At 51.7% G+C, this 26,032-nt stretch overlaps 2 protein-coding genes across 2 annotated transcripts in view; both read right to left on the minus strand.

The window, feature by feature from the left end:
* LOC119092425 (rho GTPase-activating protein 190) overlaps positions 1-14,017 on the minus strand; it is a 36,157-nt gene extending 22,140 nt beyond the window's left edge. The window contains exons 1-6 of the mRNA XM_037215387.1: positions 13,828-14,017; positions 9,742-9,983; positions 9,209-9,356; positions 5,679-5,811; positions 3,690-3,777; positions 2,508-3,259 (exon numbers count right to left, since the gene is read on the minus strand). Coding sequence (XP_037071282.1) covers positions 2,508-3,259; positions 3,690-3,777; positions 5,679-5,811; positions 9,209-9,356; positions 9,742-9,939 — 1,319 coding nt within the window. The 5' untranslated portion in view covers positions 9,940-9,983; positions 13,828-14,017. The remainder of the gene's footprint in view (positions 1-2,507; positions 3,260-3,689; positions 3,778-5,678; positions 5,812-9,208; positions 9,357-9,741; positions 9,984-13,827) is intronic.
* LOC119092426 (uncharacterized) overlaps positions 9,958-26,032 on the minus strand; it is a 35,798-nt gene continuing 19,723 nt past the window's right edge. Inside the window, exon 10 of the mRNA XM_037215388.1 lies at positions 9,958-9,983. Coding sequence (XP_037071283.1) covers positions 9,958-9,983 — 26 coding nt within the window. The remainder of the gene's footprint in view (positions 9,984-26,032) is intronic.

The raw sequence follows: 26,032 nt of genomic DNA on the forward strand, positions 1-26,032 counted from the left end.
GCCGGACGGTCCGTCACCGGAGCAGGACGGTCCGTCACCAGAGTGAGACGGTCTGTCACCAAAGCCGGACAGTCCACTACTAGAGCTGGACGGTCCGTTACCAGAGCGGAACGATCCGTCACCAGAGCGAGACGATCCGTCACCAGACCCGGGACGGTCCGTCACCAGACCGGGACGGCCTGTCACCAGAGCGGGACGGTCCGTCACCAGACCAGGACGGCCCGTCACCAGAGCGGGACGGTCCGTCACTAGACCAGGACGGTCCGTCACCAGACCGGGACGGCCCGTCACCAGAGCGGGACGGTCCGTCACCAGACCAGGACGGCCCGTCACCAGAGCGGGACGGTCCGTCACCAGAGCCGAATGGTCCGGACCGGGAGTTGGACGGTCCGTCATCAGACTCGGGACGGGCCGTCACCGGACCTGAGCGGTCCGGATCGGGAGCTGGACGGTCCGCCATCAGACCCGGGACGGTACGTCACCGGAGCGGGACGGTCCGGACCGGGAGCCGGACGGTCGGTGGGCGGGTGCCACGAAGGTCGGCCGACCGAGCCGCCGGCAGCGGACGGCCACAGGGATCGATACGCCCGCGCTCCGCCCCACGAATGGACAATGCACGGACTCTGGCACAAAGGCGCCGCTGGTCCCGGCTATGCAACACATGCAACCCCCACCTTACAGCGCCACAAAACATTGCCAAACAAAAACACAACTAACAAGCAAATGCGGTTTTCGTTGTCTCATGTCCGGTAAAGCCAGCGTACTGCTAGCTGTTATTAATTTCATCTGCCATGTTTCACTCATCACAGCGTTACGCTTGGGGCCGAAATCACATTGCACTTAGTATAGAGGAAACATGCAAAACAAAGCAATGTTCCTGCCCTACTCCATGTTGCTGATGATGGAGACCTAAAAGAGAACAAGATGAAATGTGACACCTAGCATGTCGTCAGCTCCACGGGTCGCATCCTTTCTGACCGTCTACTCCGCGGATCGTCTAAAAATATCTGGAACCACGGAAGACATCTCATCACCGCTGCAAAAAAAACGCTTGGAGATGGATCAGCTGCACATGTTAAGTTCATCAGCCCCAAGAGTGCCTGATACAGCTAGCGGCGAACCGGATAGGAAAGCCAACGACCAACAGACTATAATATATGGCAAAACATAAGGCCGATATCCACGTGCACAGGATCCATCACTCACGTGACAGGTCCATTAGCATTTAATATGACCAGCATCGTGCTGTTCGAGAACGACCATTGGCACGCAGCCAGCCCCTCCAGGCGCGGCCTCGACCGTGCAGCCCCGGCCTTGGCCGCTCCACATAAGGCCGAGGGGCCTCGGAGGACCGCGGGACCGCAACCATCACATGACCAGCTCCTGACCCCTGACGCCAGGTCACTCGCCGATCTCCGGCCCGGGTCAGCGACCCGTAACCCCCGGTCCTCGGCCTCCGTCTTGGACCGCCGCCCGGCGCAGGTCGGCGGGGTCTCCGGGGTCCGGGTCTCGGACCGACACCGGGCCCGGGTCAGCGGTCCGCACCGCCCGGTCCTCGGCCTCCGCCCTGGACCGCCGCCCGGCGCAGGTCGGGGGGGTCTCCGGGGTCCGGGTCTCCGACCGACACCGGGTCCGGGTCCGCCGTCGGTGCGGCCCCAGGTCGATAGCACGCTCGGCGCCGATAGATCGCCGCCGGAAATTCAATGGAAGCCGGCGCGGCGGCCCGGCCGCCAGGTCACGGCCCGACAGCGCCGGCGATTCACGACCGGCCGACGGCGGCGCGGGCGGGGGGGGGGGGGGGCGCCGACGGCCCGGCGCGCCGCGACCGCCGCCCGAACGCGACCAACGCGGCGCCGCGAGCCGGCGCTTAGAGGCGCGCGCCGGCTCGCAGACCGGCCGCCGACGATTGCTGCCGACTGAGGCCGACGACGCCGCCGGCCTCGGCAGCGTGACGGCCGGACGTGCTCTGGCCTCTGACGGACAGATCGGGCCGGCACCCGCGGCCGGACGCGGACCCGGACACCGCACTCATGTCATGACCGAGGCGCCAGGCGCGACGGTGGAAAGACAACCTCAGAGCTGCGGACTAGAGCGACAACCCGCGGCTGTTCCGCGCGCTTGACCCCCAGTCGGCGGCCGGCCGGCTGGTGGCACCGGAGGACACGGCTCGCGCCACTCCGAAGTGTATGTCTCACCCCCAGCGACATTCGAGCGATCGGAAGGCGTGGGCGACTGGGTTTGGAGGGCACAGCCGCACGCGATATTGCCGAAGGCGTCACCAGCCACGACAGCGAGATGGGTGCATTACAGAACCAATGCTGGGAGAATAGTGGCGGGATCATCATTGTTATCGCGGAGATGGTAACCGCAACCAAGCCTCATCTCCCTGCAACGTAGTAACGTCATCGCAAGCGGCACATGCGTGTTTGCCATGGCCGATGTCTCTCCCCACATACAAAAAATCGCCTCCCCTATTCGCCACCCCGAATAGGCACCCCTGTACTCACTCCTGCTGGCGCGTCTCCTGCTGGATGGCGTTGAGATAGTTCTTGAAGGCCGTCTCGGCCTCGCTGCTGGCCAGCACCTCGAATGGAATGCGGGGGTCGGAGAGCTCGTCCACGTCGAGGTCCAGCCAGGCCAGGTCCTCGGGCGCCGCCACAAAGTGCCGCTCGAAGTCCGGGTGCTGGCGCAGACTCTGCTGCACCTCGGCCCAGCCGCAGCTGAGCAGCGCGCGCTGGTCGGGGAACAGCTCGCGGAACACGTCCGGCAGCGCCGCCAGGTAGCGCTGCACGCGGCGCGACACGTGCTCGTCGCGCAGCCGCTTGACGTGGCGCCGAAAGAGCCGGTGCGCCGCCTCCTGGCCCTGCAGGCCGACGAACTCGTGGAAGGCGGGCGCGCCGCGCAGCCGCTGCACGGTCGACGCCCAGGTGGCGCGGCAGTCGGTCACGTGTACGCGCACCAGCGACTGGAAGGCGTCCGAGACGAGGTCGGCCTCGTCCCGGCGCTGGCGCGCCGCCTCCGGGTACGGCACGATGCGGATGCGGCCGCGGCTACGGTCGATTAGCTGCGCCAGCGTCACGAACGCCAGGTCGACGTTGACGCTGTGGTGAGCGGACGTCTCCACCAGCGGGATGTTGCCCTTGAACTCCTTGCGGCTGGCCAGCCGCTCGGCCTCGCGCAGGTGCGACTCCTTGGCCTCGTCGTTCTTGGTGGTGACCAGCACGACGGGCTTCTTGGTGCGCACCAGGCTGTTCAGGATCTGAAACGGCCAGCGCCGGCTCGTTAACCGCCACGGTAGCCGTCGCGGACTGGGACGCCAATGGCGAGTGACAGCGCACCCGGCAGGGACTATTGGGGGTTCTTCCACGTGACTGTAGTCGAGGCTGTTGTCGACTGACGAAAGGCGGTACGCTAAATGCTGTGAATGCCACAAGGCTCTTGAATTGTTTGTACGTATCATACGAATGAATTCGAGATTCTCGTAAGACTGCTAGCACCACGCGTTGCTAACGCGCGTGGGTCCGCGACAGCCTGTGCGGCTATCGCCCAGCCCTAACACGCAGAGCGGCGCGAAGAGCGCCCTGTACAGCGAGCCGCCGCCGCCGGCGCCGGGGGAGCCGGGCCCGAGCGGCCGGTCGATGGCCGCCGCCACCGCCGTCGCCGGTGAGCCTGTCGCCGACCGGCCGTACCTGGACGGTGAGCTCCACCTGGCGCGACAGAGGCCGGCCGGACACCTCGCTCACGTCGAACACGCACAGGAAGCCGTCCACCAGGAACCTGACGGCGCACACGGACACGCAACGGTCAGGCGCCCGCCGGCCGCGGCCACCGGCGGGCGGCAGTCACGGGTTGGGGTCGTCGACCAGTGCGGCCTGGTCCATCCTGGTCGCAGAGGGGTCTCAGTAAATGTCCGGTTCAGCTTCCAGGAGACGGAAGTGGCAGCTTCAGGTCTTTACGAAGGCGGGGGGGGGGGGGGGGGGCATTCTTCGCGCGGACCTGACTGAGGGAAACACCCACCCTAAATGGAAATAAAGTGAGAAAACATCTATCCCCGTCAGACGTGACTGAGAAGCCCACCCAACGTAGACCTGACAGAGGGAAACAGTCACCCAGGTGGACCTGATCGCTCACGAATACCCACACCCGAGGACCCGACAGAAGGGGAAAGCCCACCCCCCAAATAGACATGACGGAAGAAAAAAGAAGGGGGGGCTAGTAACCACACATGGGATCGACAAAATAAAATATCTATCCCGGTTTCTCTGAGGGAAGGAAAAGCCAACCTCGACAGGCCTGGGTGAAAACCCAAGCTGAGTGAAATGTTCCTACCCGGTGATCCTGACAGAGAGCTAGCCCCACATGAGGTGGTCCAGCTGGGTGCCGTGCCCTCGCAGTACATCTTACCGGGGGGGGGGGGGGGGGGGTAACGGTAAGGCTCTCAGGGGAAACATCTCAACCGATCCCCTACAGCACGCGGACGTCGGGCGGAGCCAGGGTTAAAAAAAAAATCGGATGGAACTGACACTGGGTAGCAAATGAACTATGGGAACGCGTTCGGGGTGAGCCTCCCGGTCAGCCATTGCGATCGTCACAGGTCAAGATTTTAGCAAACGCGTAGCACGTGCTCTGCTCAGCTTTCAACAAATTAGCACGGTGCTTAAAAAACGTGCTGCGGTGCTCGCAGAACATTTCCACGTATCCTGATTTTGATCCGCAATATATGTTATGGAACATCGCGTATCTCCAGGCAAAAAATTAAACTACCTAACTTTCTAAAAGAATGTTCACAATAAACACAACTGATATCAGGAGACAGCCCATCGTGAAAACCAATAGCTCATGTTTTCGCACGATAAAACGTAATGGCGTCCATTTCTGCCATCATCTCGCTCCTTCCAATTCAAACAAAACAGGTATTGGTTTTCAGCAGGCTTCCGCAAATTGCTTAACAAACGTTGAAATATTTTGTGGATCTGGCATGTCATTGACAGCTGACATGAACGACTCGCACGACGCGTGCTGGAATTTCATTAACAGGCTTGAAAGAGGACAAACATTCAGTAGTGTCAACCTTTCCCAGAATGGATCCATGTATATCGTACAATTTTAACTTTGGAACGCTGGTTAGACGTATCGACATTTTGTGTCAACACGTCTGCTCTGTGTACATGAGCCTCATTTTAAAATCGTCCGTACCGTTACATCGGTAGGAATAAAATCACTAAGTTCCAGCATGAGACATGCCGTTGATTTATTTTTTGGTGCGATTAGACTTGGCGCGATGGTGTTACGAGCACCAATCTATCATGGATATCTATCATGGATATAAAATGCATGAAGCGTAGCACTAACTTTCCTCTACAGGTCTGCGGGAATTACAGTAAAAGGGGAAATGTCCGATAATTAGTGAAACAACAGAATAAATCAATAGTTATATCAACGTACCACGGCACATGACAAACACAGCAAACAGGTCATTGCACCAAAGACAGAACGGCATGACAACCTCCAACACCAATTCATACTTGTCACTAACAGCACAACATATTACGAACGCCATATAATCGCCAAAATTGATTGGCAGTGCAGCCTGCAATACATGAAGAAGCACGAAAACACTATTGCACAAGGCAGCCTCCATCTTACAAACAACAACGTTGCGCCAGCGCAAACCTCACCTGCCCTCCGGTAGAACTTTCTGTTCATATTCCTTCTCGATGCCGAGCTGGTTTTTGCATATGTACATTAGCTTTTCGGCGGAGCACAGTCGCGTGTTGGCACAGCGCTTGATGTACGGATCCATCTTCCCAGCTGGAGGAAGTGCCCGAGCCGAGTCAGGTAGAGGTCACGGACTCGCGAGCGGTCATGTCGCGCTCACACTCCTGCGTCACGGACGAGCACGGCGCAGCGCTCAACGACAGCTTTACAAATGCACGTGGTAATTTTACATCAAAGTGATTAACTCAGAGATATTGTACATGGACAAGAAGCAAGAATTTCTTGAGCAACAAACCCAAAACGAATACCGCATTTGATAATCACATTTGTCGTATTTTGGATGCTTTGTTTTCTACACGTGCACAGCTGTTAATTTTCACGTTGCAAAATGTATTAGAGTGGTTTAGAATACTACAACACGAGCAACCGCAACCAGTTCGCCGCCTTCGTCAGGTCCTATAAAGAGCCCACGGCCTCAACACAGTAGAGTTGTATATCAAAATGTTACACTTTTGCATGTTTCGACATGCTCGCCTTTGGTTCTTCCGAGTCAGGATCAATCAGGCCGGATCAATCAGATCAGATCAATCAGATCAATCAATCAGGATCGATCAGGTCAGGTCGCGGAAAAGATGTGGTTCGATGGCCCGATGAAATAAAAAATAAAAAATTTGGTTTACAAAACACTGCTCGGTATCCTCAAGGTCACGGACGGCGTTGCAGGACAGGTCACATTCCCATATTCTCGCATATCCTGGGCAACTTCTTATTTGTAAGATACATGCTTCAGTGCCCAAGAGCATGTATTGTTACGATGGTCGGATATACATCCGTTAACTTCAATGGGAGTAGTGATCTTGGTTAGTGGAGTGAAATGTCAGGGACAAGTCAAACCATTCCATAGATTGTTTTGACCATTCCATGTTAGATGTAGGCCTAGTGGCTGAAACATTACCAGGTCAGACATAAGCAGCGTTTTGAAATTCCATTCCCTTATTGTTGCCCATGTAAGAACGTTGCGCCCAGACAAGGTATGCAAAACCGGACAACAGGTGTCAAACGACATGCTTGTGGTGTAGAATGACCTCGGGACTCAAAAACAGAGCAATCTTTTTTATGGAGGTCAATGATGATCTTACATGGGTTCACATATGATCTAGCAAATATCATGACAATACACGTATCCCATAGCTACATTGTACCCCAAGCGTTGCCCTCCAACAGCGTGAAAAAAATTGCGTCACACGTTTCCACAAATCTGCAAAGAAGCAATCCACCCAAACTGACTCATGATGGCCCCAAACATGGTCAAGCACGCATTGTGTATGGGGCAAGAACGTACAGGAAAGAGACATTCAGGTCACAAACAAAACAACGTACCTGGAAACAAAATCAGCCGCGAATCGGGTACATATCTTACTACCAAACTGACCAGGAATGACCCGCTATACTACATCGTTCAGGAACGCGTATATCCTGCATGCATAGACAGAGCTTTCAAATACCACGCAAATACCCTTTTGCCCTTATTTCGGCACTACATCACCAAAATAGATGGGCAATTTTCACCAATGACGGCTCTCGCATAAGATTAGGGTGGCCTGGCTTCACTTCGAATGACGTCATTGTGCGCATATGAACCCATTGTCGTTAAACGACAGCAAGGTATTAAACAATACAACAACAAAAAAAAACTAATGACCTCCAGATTCGGGATCTGGGAAGTGTTTGTGATGTCATTTTGATGTGGCCTAGCAGGCACGATCAACCACATTTTGGACACAAGACAGCCTATTGCATATTTGAGAACGCTGAAACTTTGAAGTAGCTTAAGCCATTGGCTCGAAGGGTGTTTTATTAGATCCCAGGGGTGGTAACAATTTCCCCACCGACCAGCTGGTCGAACAGCGCTGGAACATGAAAGAGAAGGAAATGGCGCGAAGCTTTTAAAAAAAAATGTCACATGGTCCGTAGTATTGTCAGTATTATTGTTATGTTAAGATCAATCCTTCAGATGCTTAAGATTAAGTGTAATGCCTAACAATAAAGGAAACTTAAACAGGAGCCAGCGATGACTTCTGCGCTGCATTACAACAGGATAACCAAGTGGTCAACGAGGTCACAAACATTATTTTCAAAAAAGTCGCCCGTAAATCCGCCGTTATTCCCGTGGCCTTAATTGGATGGAAACCCTTTCATCCGTTCCACTTCAAATGATCGGCAGTATCAAGAAACCCAGAGCAACGAAACCTGGATCCCAAATGGTCGACGGTGGAGGCGCCGTGACTCTGGCCGGGAAACAAAACTGCGAAAAACGAGAAGCGAACACAAACACAACGAGACTATTTCATACTCTACTTCGAATGCCAGAAATGAAGGGCGGCGAGTCTCAGTACGTCATCGCAGTTGCTTGTCGCAAAAAGGTGTTTTGAGGAGGAAAGCCATGACGCGCCGCCGACCCTCTCACAACACCGCGATCAAGAACGTCTCCCCGCTGCCACCCCGAACGTCTCCCCGCTGCCACCCCGAACATCTCCCCGCTGCCACCCTGAACGTCTCCCCGCTGCCACCCCGAACGTCTCACTCACCCCCCCCCCCCCCCCCCGCCGCCGCTACCCCGAACGTCTCACCACCTCCCGTCCAGCACCGCCAGCTGGGCGTCCCACTGTGTCGGCTGATTCCACGGCGGAGCCGACGGCGACGGACCGACCGACCCGCGCGGAGGAGGTCAGAGCGGAGGCGGCGGCCGAAGGGGGCCGCTGCGGAGGCGGGGGCGGGGGCGGCATAACGGCGGGACGAGCCAGGAGCGGCCGGTGACGGATAGCTCACATGCCCCGACCCTGCTGCGTCCCGCTCAGCCGCAGGTGACCCAGCGACCCATGCATGAAGGCGGCGATCACGCACGTCATGTCGCGCCAGCCGCGCACGCTGGGTGCTGACCACCACAGGCATGAACAGTGGACGGACATAGGGCGGGGAGCACCACTTCATGGCTAGAAGTGGTGCGAGACGTGGTTGAGCACACGCCGACGTCCTGACGCGCGCCATACACGTTCTGTTCCGATATGTATGACCGGCGGCTTGTGTTGAACATCTGAGCACCGCCTGAGCAGCGCCCGATCACATCTCCCCCGGCATTGACGTTACACGAAACCACCAACGGTTCGAATTCTTATATCAGTGACATATCCTAGCACACAGCAGTTTGCCTGCACTGACTCACGTTCGGCACAAGATCGATGTACGCTCTGGTTTCTGACAGATATCGCAAGTAATGGTTCGGTAGTCCTTATCCTCCCATTATATCTCGGTATACAGCCCAATAGGGGAAAGTACAGGACAAGAAAAAGATGACGAGATACTGCGAGGCGGGCAAACCGCGATGCTGATATCTCCAGATGACGACAGAGATGAAAACCAATGACAGAACAATGGTGGACCAACGTGAGACGTTGTCTGCTCAGCAGAAGTCACATAAGGCGAGGCTAACCTTTAAACGGCTGGAAGGAGGCATCATCGATGAACTCCGTCTGCTCCACCACCTGGAACTGGAAGGTGATGCCTTCCTCGGAGATCTTGGCCACGTCTCCCCAGTACATGAAGTGTTCATTGTTGACCACCCGGCCGCTGAAGTCCGTCTGAAAGGGGGCCACACCGTCCGCTGACCGCACTTCACACCTCACCGCACTTCACACGCACTGCCCCTCGCAGCTGCCCACACGCCGCACCCACACTTCGGCCACCGAGGGAAGCCTACCGCCTCAGCGCCGCGGCCGGCCGGTTGGCGGCGCTCAAAGAGTCTCATCCCCACGCTCAGAGGACCCAACCCCGACGCTCAAGAGGGCCCCACCCGACGCTCAGAGAGCCTCACCCCGACGCTTAGAGGGCCTCACCCCGACGCTCAGAGGACCTCACCCCGACGCTCAGAGGACCTCACCCCGACGCTCAGGAGGCCCACCGCGACGCTCTGAGAACCTCACCCCGACGCTCAGAGAATGTCAACCGACGCTCCGAGGGCCTCACCTGACTCAGCACCGAGATGTGCTCCGTGTAGTAGTCGTCCGCCGACGTGCGCACGAACCGGTTGCAGAGGCACGACTTGCCGACGCCCACGCTGCCCTTGTCGCGCTCGGAGCCGGACAGGCCGACCACGGCCACGTTGAAGGTGCGGCCCGACTCCGTCTTGCGATGCATCACCCGCTGGAGGGTGGCGGCCGCCATGGCGGCGGGCCGGGTGGCTCACTGGAGCACCACCAGCGGCGGCACTGTGGGCACGGAGCGCGGCGGCGTCACCAGACGGGAGTACAGAGCACCGCTGGCGGTTCTGAGGACAGGGCGTCGTAGGGAGTCATGGATTTTTTAAGTTCTATCATCTCTGACAAGTCAGAGGCTAGCGACGAGGTTGGTCCAATCCTTGGTGATGACATGGTGGTGAGATTCCGTATTAACAGCGGGTGAGCACGGATCGCGAAATCGATGTAACAAAACATTACAGCTTTCAGAGAAAAAGATTCTTCAAACTTAATTTTAATAGAAAAGTCATTGCTGTACATTTCTGCATTTCAAAAGTGGTATTGTGAATGGCCAAAATGTTTAGATTTTTAGATCGTGATTTAGATTTAGAGATCACCTCAATTAAGGTCACTAGGCCACAGTTTTGAGATTTTAGTAAACACAAATTTGAAGATAACCAAAAAATGCCCTGCATCATTGTGAGTTCAGCAGCATGTGGTTTTGTACAAATAATATAAATTCATTTGAGTTGTGGATGCTCAAAGTCACCCTTCTTGGTTGACCTAGAAATGTCTGAAGCTGTAACTCCTCAGTCAATGCTAAAATCTTTCTAAAAAATGACAAAGCTGAATTCAGGGTATCAGGGTATCAGGGTATTGCCCTACTGATACTTCCAGCCAAATATAAAAGCACGGGTTATTTTGGCCTCTTCACCTGTCAGTTTGTTGTGGAATGGGCCAGTGCATCTTGATAGCAATTCTTTTCATCCACTGTCATCATATATTCCACCAATTAGCCAGCTGACAAACCAATTTTGAAGGAGAGTGCCACAATCTACATAATTACTCAAGTTACAGGATGATACAGGATGATACAGGATGCAACAATTATCTTCTTAAAATACAAGATGTGTTTTTTTATCAAAAAAGCCCTGAAGATGTACAGATGAAACAAATCTACCAAAAAGCCCTGAAGATGTACAGATGAAACAAATCTACCAAAGAACTGACAAGCACTTTATCACACTTCTTAGCATATGAAATAATGACATATTATTTGATAAACAAGAGTTTAAATGAGAAATTGAATATATGCCAATCTAGACATCCGCTTTTGACGTAATGCTAGCATAAACACATGCCAAACAACAAATCAAACACACACTTCAGCCTCCCCAGCTCATCCACATCTACAAATAGTATATATGTGTATGACCTCACCAGGCTATACTCATCTATAGATAGCCAGTTATAAATGTGACTGTGGAGCCCTTTAGACCAAAAGGTATTCAATTCAAGTTCTAGGATATTGTATAATTGATGGCCCATTATGTCCAAATGCCTACGGCCATATGATTACAACAGAGGGATTTATGTCACTATCATGGTAATGTCCAATATCCTCAATTAAGTGCTGTTCACATGGCAAAGGCCGGTTCCCTATACTTTGGCGATATTATGCATTGCAACCAAGGCAATGAAGCCTTGAAGTAATCAAGCCATCTCAAACACAATTATCATACTCAGAACATGTCCATGCAGAGAACAAACCTTCTGTCATAGAGCAAACAATCCACTTTACATTGACTTGCAGTAGATGATGTTACATACACTCTTCCAACAATGTAAATCATGTGCAAACAAGTAATTTTCCTACTAAGTTTTGCTAAAAAGAGGGGCAGTCAAATCACTCCAAACCTTGAATTAGCCCACACAATTCTGAGCTAATCACCCTACCCATCATACCATATCATCACCATCTTATCCATGCCATATCATATCTGCAACATAAGTAGTAACTAGAGCTTACAGATCATTCAACTGGACAGCCATATAATGCCCATAATGCACAGCAGATCTTTGAAAAGAAACATAACTCCCTGACTTTCTGATCGCTTATAATAGTTGCATCACTTTCATTGTTAATAAGAGCCAGCAACTTTCAACACAGTCCTTGACAACTCTTGATTTTGAGTGCAGTTTCTAAAAAAAACATGGGTGCATATTTGCCTACACTGTTGGCATGCCCAAAAACAACAGAAGTTTTATAGTTACATGCACTTCAGCACTACATGACACATTCAGGAAAAAAGTATTTTAACAAAATGGCATCATAGGCAGTGAAGAATGGATGTGGAATGAATTGTGCGTCTGCTGTACCACTCCTTTTAGTGCATAGCAAAATTGTTCTCATTTCTGAGTTATTTATAAACTCTTCTGCCCTGGACCCATGCTGTATTTTCACAAACACAGCAGCATAAAAGACCAGGTATACTAATGCTACATGTCAGCTCCACAAATACACATGGTAGGCATGTAGTTGTTACTATACCAGGCCTAAGATGGCATGTCCTGATGCTGCAAAAAAAAATGTTCTATCATGCTCACTGCCACAGATGCTCAAACTGGTAAAATAAATCTGTATGGAGTGCCCAAACTCAGCCCTCACACCCTTGTGACAATGCTATTTTGAAGAAAAAAAATTAATCATAGCATAAAATGTGACCAAGATTTTGCACTTCCTTTGTCTTGCATATACACATTGAAGATTCCAGAGATGAAACAATATTAATATCTTAATTCTTTTACAATTTAGTCCAAGCCTTTTGACAGGTAGATTTTAGCAATAACCTCTCACACCGAGGTAGCATTCCCCATTGTGGAACACCATCTAAAGTTGCAGCCTATGACATAGATGAGTGCAGTTCCTACAGCTAGGAGGATTGTCACTTGTACTTGATGTAGGCACTTTCAATATCAAGAGTAGCAGTTCAGGTCCAGGTAGGTATCTGGCCAATGGAGAACACTGCCCCAGTACCTTGATGCTTGGTTCAGTGGCACAGTGGTGCTTTTGGTGTGGTGTGCAGTAGTGCTTTTAACCAGAATACATTTTCTGCTGCTTACTTTTAATCATGTGGTACATGAAATACCATTTTAATAATTTGTGTCACCAAATTCACTCAACTGAGGTGTCCTACCACCCAAGCTGAGAATAAAGCTCTTGTTCACATCCAACATGAATTTGATGACCAGACTACTAGGATGCAAAAAACACTAAAACACATTTAAATCATATGAATTGTCTGTGACAGCATGTGAAATAACCAATGGTAGTGTCTTGTATGAGTGTTTTGCTTGTAAAGTAGCTCCCCAAAGTAGCATTATGCTAATTCAAAATGATAACCTGTCATAGAATTCAATTCCAACAATGTGACAGTTTTAAAAGTCAATGCACATAAGTATGCATCTTAGTAAGCAGGTGACACAATGCCACACTCACATTACAAAGCCATAGTAAACCAACAGAGGTACATCCAATAATAAGCATGCAAATTAGCTTGCCAGTCCAATATTTCAAAATCCAGGCTGTGTTAAGAAAATTCACCATGCTCAGCTGCTACAACAGCCAAATGTGATGTTGGCTGTACTGGTCATGATGCAACATTTTATGGGAAACATGGAGTAGAAAGCAAACTGGTGATGTGGAACACAAACCACCCTCAAATTCAAGCTACTGAAGGTGGACTGTAAGTCAGATGGCTATGACCATGTCTGCAATTTTCAGGTACACTAAATTGGATCTGATTTGCATTTTCCACACACAAATGTGAATATGGTGAGTTCAGCATCCATTACATATCTTTCAGCACAACCATCTATAGTTTCACTCACACACAGACCCCAACACGACAGTTTTCCTCCCTTGATATTGTTGTAACTACAATACCAGTGCTTCAACAGCAATGCTAGATGGTTTTCACAATTGGCATGCACATCACAATCACTTGTCTGCACGGACAAAAATAACTTGAGTCTCAATTGTCAAGGCATGCATAGCAGCCATTTTGCTCAAATGCAGCAATTTTCTGACACTCACTCCGGTAGTCAGAAAGCTGGATGATGACGTGATTACTTATGCCCATTTCCCATGGTCGCAGCTGTTAACAGCAACTCAGCCTCTGCGCATCCTCATGGAAACACGCAATTCCAATGCTACCGGGCCGAATCTATATCATTGCACCATGTTGCAGCGGTTTTCGAGAGAACACAACAATTTGTGAACCGAATTTAAATTGAATACCAACCTTCTATACCACCTATGCAAATTTAACGGCCACCTATTGCCTCATCCAAAAAGGGTGTGTGATTCCCTGAGCACCCTGCTGCAAAAGCTGCGCTGATGCTACAAAAACATTTAATGTGGTAGCATTAAAAGGATTTGGTAGCGAAATCTAATCTTATGTACGTAAAATTTAACGAATGGGGCACACCTCCCGCGTGAGCGTGAAGATCGACGGGATTTGACGTAGGATGGCAAAGACGGTAGGATCAGTTACAAAGCCAGTGCGGGTGTTAGAAGTCATTGAACTCTTGGAGATCCGAGGTCCCCGCATTGGCTCTAAAGACCCTCAAGGATGCAAAACGGTCCATTTTTTTCGTAGAGGTCCTCGACAGAATGGGGCCAGGTGCACCTCCTCAGCCAAGGCGGACAAGCGCCTCTGGAACCAAAAGGGCCCTGGTCCTCCGTGGTTACTAGTTGTACTTCTTTTGTAAAAATGGAAAACTGTTTCGGCGTTGTTGTCAGTCGCTCTAATATTCGTCCTAATGATGTTCTGTAGCCTTTTTCATCGACGCTGTGTAGTGAGACATTTGGTCTCTGTATAGCAGCCTATGACCTGGCTTTCTGACGTCTGGTTTTGGGCCTTTGCGGCTCTGGACGAATAAGGTTTCTGAATCAACTGATCGCGGAATACACAATAATTACAACCAAGATATCACCACTATTTACGGGCATTCGCCTTCACCGTTCAAGCTCCTGGTGCATGCGGGATAAGTCAGGGTAAAATTTAAGAGCTCTTACGAGAGAACGAATGACGGCAGTGCGATAGTGCTCAGATCATTCACTACTCGCGCCAATGCGCACGCCTGCAACAGCAGATTTGCGACGCACGCTCGTCGCAAAGGTTGCCTACCCGCATCGATGTCAAGTACAGCAAGTGTCAACACTTAGGTCAGCGCATCGGTGAATCCCACCACTGCTTCCTGCTGCATAGAGGCCTGTTGTTGGCGAAGGCGGGCCTCGTCTCTGAAGTCAACGAATATATCGTCTGCACATTGGGAGCACCCACATGTGCAGCTAGAAGTTCTAATTTTTGAGCGCGCTGTCATTTAGTCAGCACATTTACGTACAGAGAAACAATCATTCGAGGAGTGAACACATTGCAACGCCATCTACATCTCAGCAGACTGGACCGCTGAAAGGCACACTGATCATGACAGTACCAGTGCGATGAAACTGGGTTGTGGTAGACAGTCCAATATGATATCATGAGCCGCAATATTTTGAAGAGGACTTCTGCACCTAGTTTTAGTGAAGCCAATAAAATCGGTGGGTTTGCTAGATTTCATAGCATCAACGCACTTTCCTATTGATCCTAGGCTATACCCGGCAATGTGTTAGCTTCAGTCAGGCCCTTAAGTATTTGCCAGCTAGTAGATAGGTGTCGGGATCTAAGGCATAATCAATGTCACAAGATTTTCCGTTTTGTGCGTTTTTACGTTAGCGTGAACATAACCAGGGCTAGTGAACACAAATCATATATGTAACTTCTGGGAATTGCTGCCCACCCACCAGCACGTTGGAAGCACTGATCCGGTCTTTCAAGTCGTGAAGCGAGGAGACGAACCGCGCAGCGTGTCTGAGCTGAAAAAACGAATACAGACTCCTATGCCTCCTAGCCCCGTCAAGCAAACGTCCGTGCTCGATTTCATCGCAGGAAATCCTGGTCACAAAGAGCCAACTGAAGTCATTGCATACGGACCGAAACTCTGGCAAGCAACGTGCTTTCATTGTAAGCAGGCGCCTTTAGCTGGTCAGCACCGTTGGTGGCATCCACATGAAAAGCAAAATATAAAAACTGCTTAGAGTGATCTAGTGTCCCAGACGAGCCCAATTGATAGAAAAAGCAAAACTGCAAGTGGGTTTCACTTGTTTTGCTACAAAAACAATTTACTTTGTATTCAATATCATTATTTTTGGGACAATTTTTAAAATGTCTGAGCTGTGAGCGCGACTGAGAATAACGCACATTTCTGACGGTCCTTTAGTACGCTCAAGTTGGGCTGTAGAAACCATCTTATTGATATACTGCCAGTTATGGCAGTTCATCAGGTGAAGTTAGCTTTGTGATCGAAAACAAACGTTTCAAAGGAAACAGACAGTTGTAAGATGAATTTGGAAACTATGATAAGGCTTTGCTAGTGCGTGTCCCAAAAGAACGCACGTGCAAATAGATACAAGCACGACCACAATTTTCCCTCGGGTGTCTATGTAGACGGGTGAAAGGTCCTTTAACTGATCCATCTCAAACTTAGCCGGTATAGGCGATCAATTGCAAGTTGGCGGCTCTTCAAGGTTGCATAGAGCCTGTAATACTACATATTACGATATAGGCCGGCACGCTGCATATATTTGGAAGGCTCTCTGGAATGGTCATAGTTGACCCTACATGACTCGTAATTATGTTTTCTTGGCAAATATGTCCATTTGGGACATCTTGATTCACGTACTTCATTCATTCAACACAATTTTCCCACTATTCTGGTCAGACTGCGCGATGATGGAAAGTAATACTTGATGGTGGCATTATTGGTATATGTTCAGCAACCAGACTTCGGCAGGTACCCCATGCTATCGTTCACATGGGTTTATTGTACCTACCTTTGTCTCTACAAATTTAAAACACGGCAGGATGTTAAAGTCCATTTCTTGTCCCGCTTCAAGTGTTATACGATGGAACGCCTACCAGCATTTACAGACTAGCAAGGGATACAGCGGAGTTGGCATAGAAAAGTAAGGTAAATCCTGTTCACACAAGCAGAGGACGAGGATTAAATTTGGTAGCAATTCTAACTCTACGAAAACCGGACAAAGAGGAGTGAAACTCATCGTTCGTCGCCATGTCTACCAAAATAAACTGTAACGTTGTTAACACGGAAGCGACGCAGGACACGTGTGCATTCGATGCACAACCACGCGAGCAACCCACGCTGCAACCGCTGCATTACTGGATGTTGTCCGTACAAACTGTCCTGCGGGTATGAGGACCAGATAAGTTGTGCCGCCCTCAGCCGGCCCTGGGCTGGCCTCTGAGGCGACAGGGGGGGGGGGACGAGGTTCCAGTGCCAGTCGGGGGCTTTTTCAGCCACTGTGACGGCCGGTCAGCGGCCGTGCGGACCCCGTAGTGGTCATTACGTACGGCTTAGAGTGTGGCGGTGGCAGCACCGGTGGCAAGGCTCGCGGGCAACACCCGGGACGCTGTCCTTGTGACGGACCGTGGTCCCGTGGTATATTCCATGCACAATGGACGTGCTATTTCAGTTTAAGGAAGAAAGTAACGGTTAGCTCCAACTGTTTACTTTCTGAGGATCTGACTAGCATTCAATTTCCGGTGTAGCGATTTCCAGTTACATATGGCTAGGCAGACTCTTATTCAGGATCAATGATCAGACGTTTCCGACCTCGAAGGAAACAGCATCTAATTCCCAGGCATTTACACTGTCCACGAAAGCCTTGTCTGTCAGTGCCGGAAAGCTGGCAGTGCATCGGAGCAGTGTTCGCTCAATTCATGGCCGATATGGTGGTCAAAGTCGGACTTGCTTAAATTATTTTTTGTTTAGTCGCCGCGTACCTTCATCATTTGGTGGTACGTAATTTCATTCGTCATTGTACGAGTCCGGTAGGTAGTCTATGATATGTCCCTATAAACAAACGTAAAACGATAAACGAGTATGAAACAACAAACGCTTTTGCAGCCAAAACCCTCTACCTATTTTCAAGTGGGCAGATGAGTCTCGCTCCTGTTTATCCTAGATTTCGGGCATTCAGATTTGGTACCAATAAACATGCTACGTTTTCGGCGCAAGTTTGTGGCGGCGGCGACAAGGCACAATGCTAAAATTCGAAACACAATTGGCATCACGTCCATTTGTGGACGTGTCAAATTGATGAAATGTAAATAAGTCAAAACCCGTATTAACACAAAAGCAGGGTTATCCCTTTGGTATTAGCTTTGGTCGTGCGTGTGGTGTTATACTTGACCCCAGTGCCCTTGGATGTAAGAAAATACCTTTGACCGCGCCGACATACTTACCAATTTATGCGTAACAATTAGTATTTGGACAAATATACTACTAGGGTTGGCAGGAACTGTTTCTGAATGTAATGTGTGGCTGCAAAAGCTTCGCAACCAGCCAGACCAGCCTTGTGGTCCACAAATGGCATCGTGGTAGAACCGTGCAGTTCCAAATATATATATATATATATATATATATATATATATATATATATATATATATTATATTGATAAACGGCGACGGTTTTAGATGATTGCTCTTCGCTATGGCTGAACTGAAGTTAACTTGTTATTGTCTCCTCATGGTCTGCTTCTCCGATGTCGTAACCCAAGTTTGGAGGGAAGAACGGCTTCAAAGTAAGAGTCCTTAGCTTTTGTAGTTTTCACTTATGTTTCATCAGATGCGTACGATTGATCGTAATAACAGTTTCCTCGAAATCCCTCCTGGCTAGCTCAGAATTCTGTCTGAAGTAGACGACCTTGCGGGAGAAATTTCATTTGAATCCCTGCTCATTACCATGAAAGTAATATATTCCATGTGCCATGTGTATACCAATATGTGTGTTGTGTAATGTTTACAACACACCAATGTTTGAAACTGTTGGTGTAACAAATGTTTGAAAGCTTGAAACACTCCACTGAGGCTCAACGATACGCAAACATCATGCTTATATCCTGCCAATTCAACGAAACGTTATATTTTGGCTTTGATTTCTTCCCTATGGCATTCATTCACCGCTGTCTGCGGCGAGACCCCCGGTTTTGGAAATTAACACCACAAGGAGTGTTCGCCTCCTGATGTGTTGCCTCCTAACAGCAAATGGCCATTAAAGACTGAAGTTGCCACCCGGAGGAGGCAGTGCAGGCGTCAGCGTCTCGCATGGCGCTTATCTTGCTCTCTCAGGTGTGCGGCACGGTGGGGAGATTCGGGCGGCGTAGAAGTCTCAGGAGCTCGGCACGGTGGGGGATTCTGGCAGCGTAGAAGTGCGCCACCTGGCGTTGCTTTTGTTTCGGGGGCTGCTTTCATCTCTACAACTGCAGATAAATATTAAAGGAGGACTTTTTTAGATAAGCAAGAAAGACGTCAGCTTCTTGTTCTTTTCGGCATCCTAAATTCGGAGTTCTCGTGGTGAGTTATCGACCTTAATATCCCAGGAGGTTCTCGTAAAACGACGCCATAGAGCAACCTCGGTTATGCTGTCAATATTCGTGATTCAAGGTAGACTTTTGAAGCCATCACGAGTGATCATAAGCACAGCTTGAAAATTAGAGCATGGACAGTATAATAAAAGTCCGCTTCCTCCGTAACGTTTTTGGCCAGTTTAAGGCCATCTTTGAATAAATGTCTGCCGGCCAGTTGGTGGCACCGCTGTTTTATCGACATGGCCAACAAAGCTGGGCCTGACCCATCTTACGACGGTGAGATGCCTCATTTTCTATCTAATACGTTGGCTCTTCTTAATTACCTCGCACTTCCCGGTGGTTCGTATTTTTGTGGTAAATTTCCGCTTCCTCGGCACGTTCACTTCCCCGGAAATGTAGACATTTCTGTTCACCTTACCCGGCTGGCTGCCACGTACTGGCTTCAGCGCACACGTAAAGCGGTGCTCGTGTGAGCCCTGACCCCTGTCATCCGATCTTGGAATTCCAGGTCCGCGGCAGAATTTCGTGGCGAAAGTCTGACGCACTGCATGCTCGGCACGTTCCGCCCTGGCCTCTGAAGTGAACTGACCTTTAGCACCGCCACTGTCGCCGGCCGAAGGCCATACCTGTCAAGTGCAAATAGCAAGCGCGTCTAAAGCGACCCGAACCCACCCCGCCAAGAATGTGTGGATCAGAAGGCGGGCGCTCTAACCAACTGAGCTAGCAGGTAGGACATCGGCTTGAGTCTGGCAGACACTCAATACCTTTCTACATGCCCCTGTAATGAGTATAACAAATTTAACGTTCATCATTCAATCCCAATAGCTTACTGGCGGACTAGGTTATTTGATCCACCTTCCGATTCACCCAATCGTGGCAGGGTGAGTCCGAGTCGTCTAGGCGCTCGCCTTCTACCCCTTGACATGGATGGCCTGCGGCCCGTGGTAGCGGTCGCGCTTAAGGCCGGGTGACTTCAGAGGAAGGGACGGACCGTGGTGAGCGTTGCGGTACGTTAAAATTTTGCTCCAAAGTTCTGCCGTTAACCTGGAATTTCACAATCAGATGGTTGGGGTCATAGCTTACACAACAAGCGCTGCTTAGCGTGAGCCCAGATCCAGAGCTCACGGCATCCAAATCATCACATGGACGCAACTCGCATCAAGCTGGTGTGTGGAAAAACATTTTGAACCCATCTTCACCACGCAAAGCCACAGGGTTAATGCTACACTTGCATCCTGCCTGGCAGCGACAAACACTAGGCTTTGCTAATATTTTGGGACTGGTCCGTGCCCACCGGTTTGGGGGCTCTGCTCTCTCCGCCGGAGACATTACAAATGGGCGAAGAGACTATCAAATGGTGAACGGAATGGCCGTGTTTTCATACCGAGTCCACCCTGCAAGACCCCATAACGACAAACGCATCTCACGAAGGAACGCACGGTCTGAGCGACGCTAATAACTCGCATGACAAAAGGCGCTGGGGAACAAAGGCCCATCACCATGTATGAGCCAAGAGAGGCAAGCCATTTACGCGACCACCACCCGTGGCCGACAGCGTCAAACACCATTCATTTGTCGACCATTCATCCCTGGAGCGGTTCGGGTCAGGGCCGAACATCGGGCGTAGCCCCGGGCACCGCCCCTGCTGCGTCTGTGGTGAGCGTTTCTGTTCGCTCGACTGACTGCAAACGCCCGGGCCGCGGCTTGGCAACGACGGCTTCCAGCCAGCACAGTAACGAATGCAATGCATGTGTCACATCCGACTGTCGGCACATGGGGTGCAAGCGTCACGCCTAGCGTTCGGAGAGCACCGAAAGTTAAGCCGGCGTGGTAAGTCTACTTTAGACAAGACGGTAGACTTTCCATGGTGTATAATTTCTCCCCGATGTCTGCCCGCATCCACACATAAGCCGCATTGCTCGGTGTAATCGAGGCTTTACGACGCACTCATCTGCTAGGCTATATGACGTCACCTGCTTCTCACCCTGGCAGGAAGAGCAGGCACCGCGGGAAATGGAGCCCCATGCCTCCGATTTCCCAGAAGCCCAGCTAAAAGGGAGTGTTCCACAGTTATGTGGGGTTATGAACTGAAATAGCCATCTTGAAGACCGTTCAGTGATGTCCACAATCCTGCCCTCTTAAGACCCTAAGCCTTTTTAATTTCTGAACTACACACCTGCGAACATGGGGGAAAGGTATACCGGGAGCAGTATTTCAGTCACCTTGACACTCATGACACCATGATGCCGTCATTCAAATCCTGCCATTCCGTAAGCCATGCGGCGATCAAGGCCAGGAAAAATGTAAATGTCAAGGCATTCATATCTAGCGCTCGTGAGCGGGATTTCCCAATAAAACGGCCGTCAATTGATTCTCAATCAATGTTATGCAAGGCACGATGACGTACTAAAAACAAGCCCCATTGAGAAGCATATTTACTAAGCAGAGAACTGTGCTGTCTGAAATAATCGTTTCCGCTTAAAAAGCATACCAGTAGTTATAAGTGATTTTGTTTCATCATATCTGATGCTTGCTTCCAAATTTTAGATGTGAAATATATTTTTAACCACTACACTATCGGTACCTCAGCTGCGTTGCCCTAAGTAGATCCACGTTAGACATGCGTTTTTCGCCTCTGCGCCGAACCATGTGGGAAATGCAATTGACTCCGCTTTGCCAATCCATGTCTGGGCTGTAACGCGATTTCCCGGCTCAGTCGCTTCATGACCCATTCTTGAAATTGCGATCCAATCCGCTCTGTCAACCCCTGCCCGAAGCGCGATCGATCCGTTCTGTCCAGCCAGTCCATGTTTACAGTGCACTCCGCCCGGGGCGATCCCAGTCTGACGCGCTTTCCACCTCCGCTCAGCTGATTTTCTGTGAAGCGCGATTCAATCAGATTTGCCGACCCACAGCTGAACCGCGTTCATTCCGCTCAGATGATCCGACGTCTGAAGCGCGATCCACTCTGCCTGTCGGTTCATTTCTGGAGCGTACTCCACTTCACTCAGCCGACTCTAGTTCATTTCTGGAGCGTACTCCACTCCACTCAGCCGACTCTAGTTCATTTCTGGAGCGTACTCCACTTCACTCAGCCGACTCTATGCCTGCTGTGCGGTTCATTCTGTCCAGTCGAACCACGTCCCAAGCGTGACCCACTTCGCTCAGCGGATCCGATGTCTGAAGTGCGCTCCGTTGGACACTCGGTCAATTCATGTCTGAGGCACGATCAGCTCCGCTCGGTGGACCCGATCTCGGAAGTGCGGAACACTGACCAATCAGTCGATCCATATCTGGAGTGCGATCCGCTGGCCAATTAATCGATCCATATCTGGAGTGCGATCCGCTGGCCATTAAATCGATCCATATCTGGAGTGCAATCCACTGGCCAATTAATCGATCCATATCTGGAGTGCGATCCACTGACCAAGCAATTGTTCCGTATCTGGAGTGCGATCCACTGGCCAATTAATCGATCCATATCTGGAGTGCGATCCACTGACCAAGCAATTGATCCATATCTGGAGTGCGATCCGCTGGCCAATTAATCGATCCATATCTGGAGTGCGATCCACTGACCAAGCAATTGATCCATATCTGGAGTGCGATCCACTGGCCAATTAATCGATCCATATCTGGAGTGCGATCCACTGACCAAGCAATTGATCCATATCTGGAGTGCAATCCACTGGCCAATTAATCGATCCATATCTGGAGTGCGATCCACTAACCAAACAATTGATCCATATCTGGAGTGTGATCCACTGGCCAATTAATCGATCCATATCTGGAGTGCGATCCACTGACCAAGCAATTGATCCATATCTGAAGTGCAATCCACTCCACTCAGTATATGCTGCTTGTTAGCCGAGCAGCATGAAAGACACACAGGCTAGGCCACACAGACTGCCCTTTGCAGCTGATGTTTGTGCTTGTGTGAGAAGTCGCTTGTGTAAGAATATGCTTGGGTGAAAGTGTGTTTATGTAACAATGTGATTGTGTGAGAATACGCTTGTGTGAAGATTTGCTTGCGTGCGGAAGTGCTTTTGTGAGAATGTGCCCGTATGAAAATTTGATTATTGGAGACAGTGTTTGTGTGAAAATGCGCTTGTGTGAGAATGTTCTTATGCGACGATGCGTCTATGCAAGAATGTGCTTGTGTGCGAATACACTTGTGTGCGAACGTGTTTATAGGAGAATATGCCCGAGCGTGAATGCGGTTTTATAAGGGTGTGATTATGTGAGAATGAGCCCGGATGAGAATGTAATTGCGTGCTAATGTGCTTGTGTGTGAATGAATGCTCACGTGTGAATGTCGTTTTGTGATATCACCTTTATATAGATTAAGTTAATTCACAGGTCAAACATTGCCCTATGGATATGAAAGAGCCCGTATGTGGCCTACCTCACCCAACAAAATGGCAGATCCGTGTCTGATCCTGGTCATTTAGTCGATTCAACGTCCTGAAGCGGGGCTCAAGAACCTTTGATCAAGCTTGACCCCATGTCAGCTGCAAGGCACAGCAACAATTTGAGCGTAATTTTACCTCATGGTAACTAATGAAGTGGCGAAATTCGCGTGCGCCTACCCTTTCCCTGAATGAATACGGAAGAAGCGGTTCATTGTGATGGCCTCGGCTTTCTTGGCGCATCCTGAGTCACTCGTGCCCGCCGGGCGCCGGCTGCCGCAGCAGTGCAACAGGACGATCTGCCCCGGCGGGCGCCGGCTGCTGCAGCAGTGCAGCAGGACGACCTGCCCCGGCGGGCGCCGGCTGCCGCAGCAGTGCAACAGGACGACCTGCCCCGGCGGCGCCGGCTGCCGCAGCAGTGCAACAGGACGACCTGCCCCGGCGGCGCCGGCTGCCGCAGCAGTGCAGCAGGACGACCTGCCCCGGCGGCGCCGGCTGCCGCAGCAGCAGCGCGTGGGGAACGGCCGGCTGGGGCAGGTCGCGCGCCGGAGCGCAGCACCTGGCGAGCGGGGCAGCCCCGCCCCGCCGGCAGCCACTTCAATCGATGATGTGTGGAGGGCCGGCGCAGCGAGCGTTCACCTCCTCGCGACGGGCCGAGATGCACCATCCCGGCCGCCTGCCCGCGTCCCGCTCGGTCGGCGGCCCGGCGGCGGCGCGGGGCGCCCAACACTCTCAGCACGACGCGAACGAGACGCGACCGACCCGGTTCCTCCGGAGGAAGGGTCGGCCTTAGCAGAGCTTATGAATGGGCAGATGCGCTGCTGCGGCTACAAGTGTCCCTATCGAGAGCGGGCGCATATGTTACGGATGTCGCTGCTATCGTGAATGAGCGAACGTGCTGCCTGTGCCCTAGTCGTCGTCTATCGTGAGTAGTAGTGTGTTGCCAGCGTCTCCGCCATTAATGGCAACACGTGATACTAGTGCCTCTGCCAGTAATGGTTTCTGTCCCCCTGCACCTCTGTTAGGAATGGCTGCATGCCTTGGGTACCATGCCAGTCCTCCATGCTATGAAGTTATCATCGTAACGCGCTGTTTTGGATTACCGTGACTATCAACAACATAACGATTGAACACCGTTGGCCCAATCGTTACATCGATTTACAATTTTGACCCTCTCAGCGAATGTCGATGCCCGTCGTGCATTGAGCCTCCGGACTCCAACCTCACGCAAACAAATCGGTGGCGAGCAGGTACTCGCCGGATTTAAGAATTGCGAATCGATCTGGTCCCCTATGCGTCCAATACACAAAGTCAGACCCGAGGCCGCGTCGGAACAGAGATCCCGTCTGCGATCCAACGGCGCGACATGAAACTGGCTCACTGCTCGTGACATCCAGCGCTGTGGCTTACTCGCCAGAGCAACGTGCCCTCACCCTCACTACCATTGGCCTCCCAATGCATCCAAAACGGCAAGCGCTCCGCGCACCGGAAATCCGCACCCACGTCGTAAGTGGCGCGGCCGCGCGACGTGAAAGAGTCGGCACCGCCGCTGAGGCATGGGAACCGAACCTGTACCTGAGTCGGACCTGAGGTCATGACCAGGGTGACCCGGGCCGGCGCCGGGAGACACACGCGTGGGCGGCCAATTAACCGCTGCACTCTGCATCATCGAGCGCCGGTATCGACCGGCCGCACCAAGACAAAAGGTGCCGGAGCGCCGGCGGCGGGCGGCCGAGCCGGCGGGCCGACCCGGGCCGCCTGGGCCTCGCTCTCACCTGGCCGGGCCGGGCCGGGCCGGGCTGGGCTGCGGGTGGCAGGCTGTTCTCGGCCCGCTGGCGGCTGGCTGGGCGACGGCCGGACGGCGGCGGCGGCAGTGTGCGTCGGGCGGCGTTGGACCGGGCGGCCGGCGGACGGGGGGCTGCCGGCGAGACGATCAATACCAGCCGCCAGCGCCACCGACGCGGCCCGGCCGCCGCTCGGGCCGCGCGCCGCCGCCGCCGCCCGGCCGACGCGCGAGGCGGGCTGCCGCCACCCTCCCACGCGCCGGCTCGGCGCCTTCGCCGCCCCCCTCGCGCCGGCCAGCGCTCATCGCATGCTCAGTAGTCAGCCTTTACGCCTCTACAGGCGGTCCTCGCCGCCCTGCTCCGTTATCACGCGTGTCCACAGGCTGAATCTTTGCACCTGCACCACTGCGGACCGTCCCGCGGCTGCTGTAGTTGAGCTACACACGTCAAACTACCCGTCCTCTCTCGTGCGCCAGCACTGTGGTCTCCTGCCGCCACTGTTGACTTAGCTATTTGTCCACAGTCAGATGTGTAATGTGCAGGCTTTTCCCACACCTGTACTGCGGATTTTTTCACACCCCTCTACCACCTGCATACACCAACATGCCTCT

The sequence above is a fragment of the Pollicipes pollicipes genome, unplaced genomic scaffold (genome assembly GCF_011947565.3).
Source record: "Pollicipes pollicipes isolate AB1234 unplaced genomic scaffold, Ppol_2.1 Scaffold_3447;HRSCAF=4054_pilon_pilon_pilon, whole genome shotgun sequence".
NCBI lineage: Eukaryota > Metazoa > Arthropoda > Thecostraca > Pollicipedomorpha > Pollicipedidae > Pollicipes > Pollicipes pollicipes.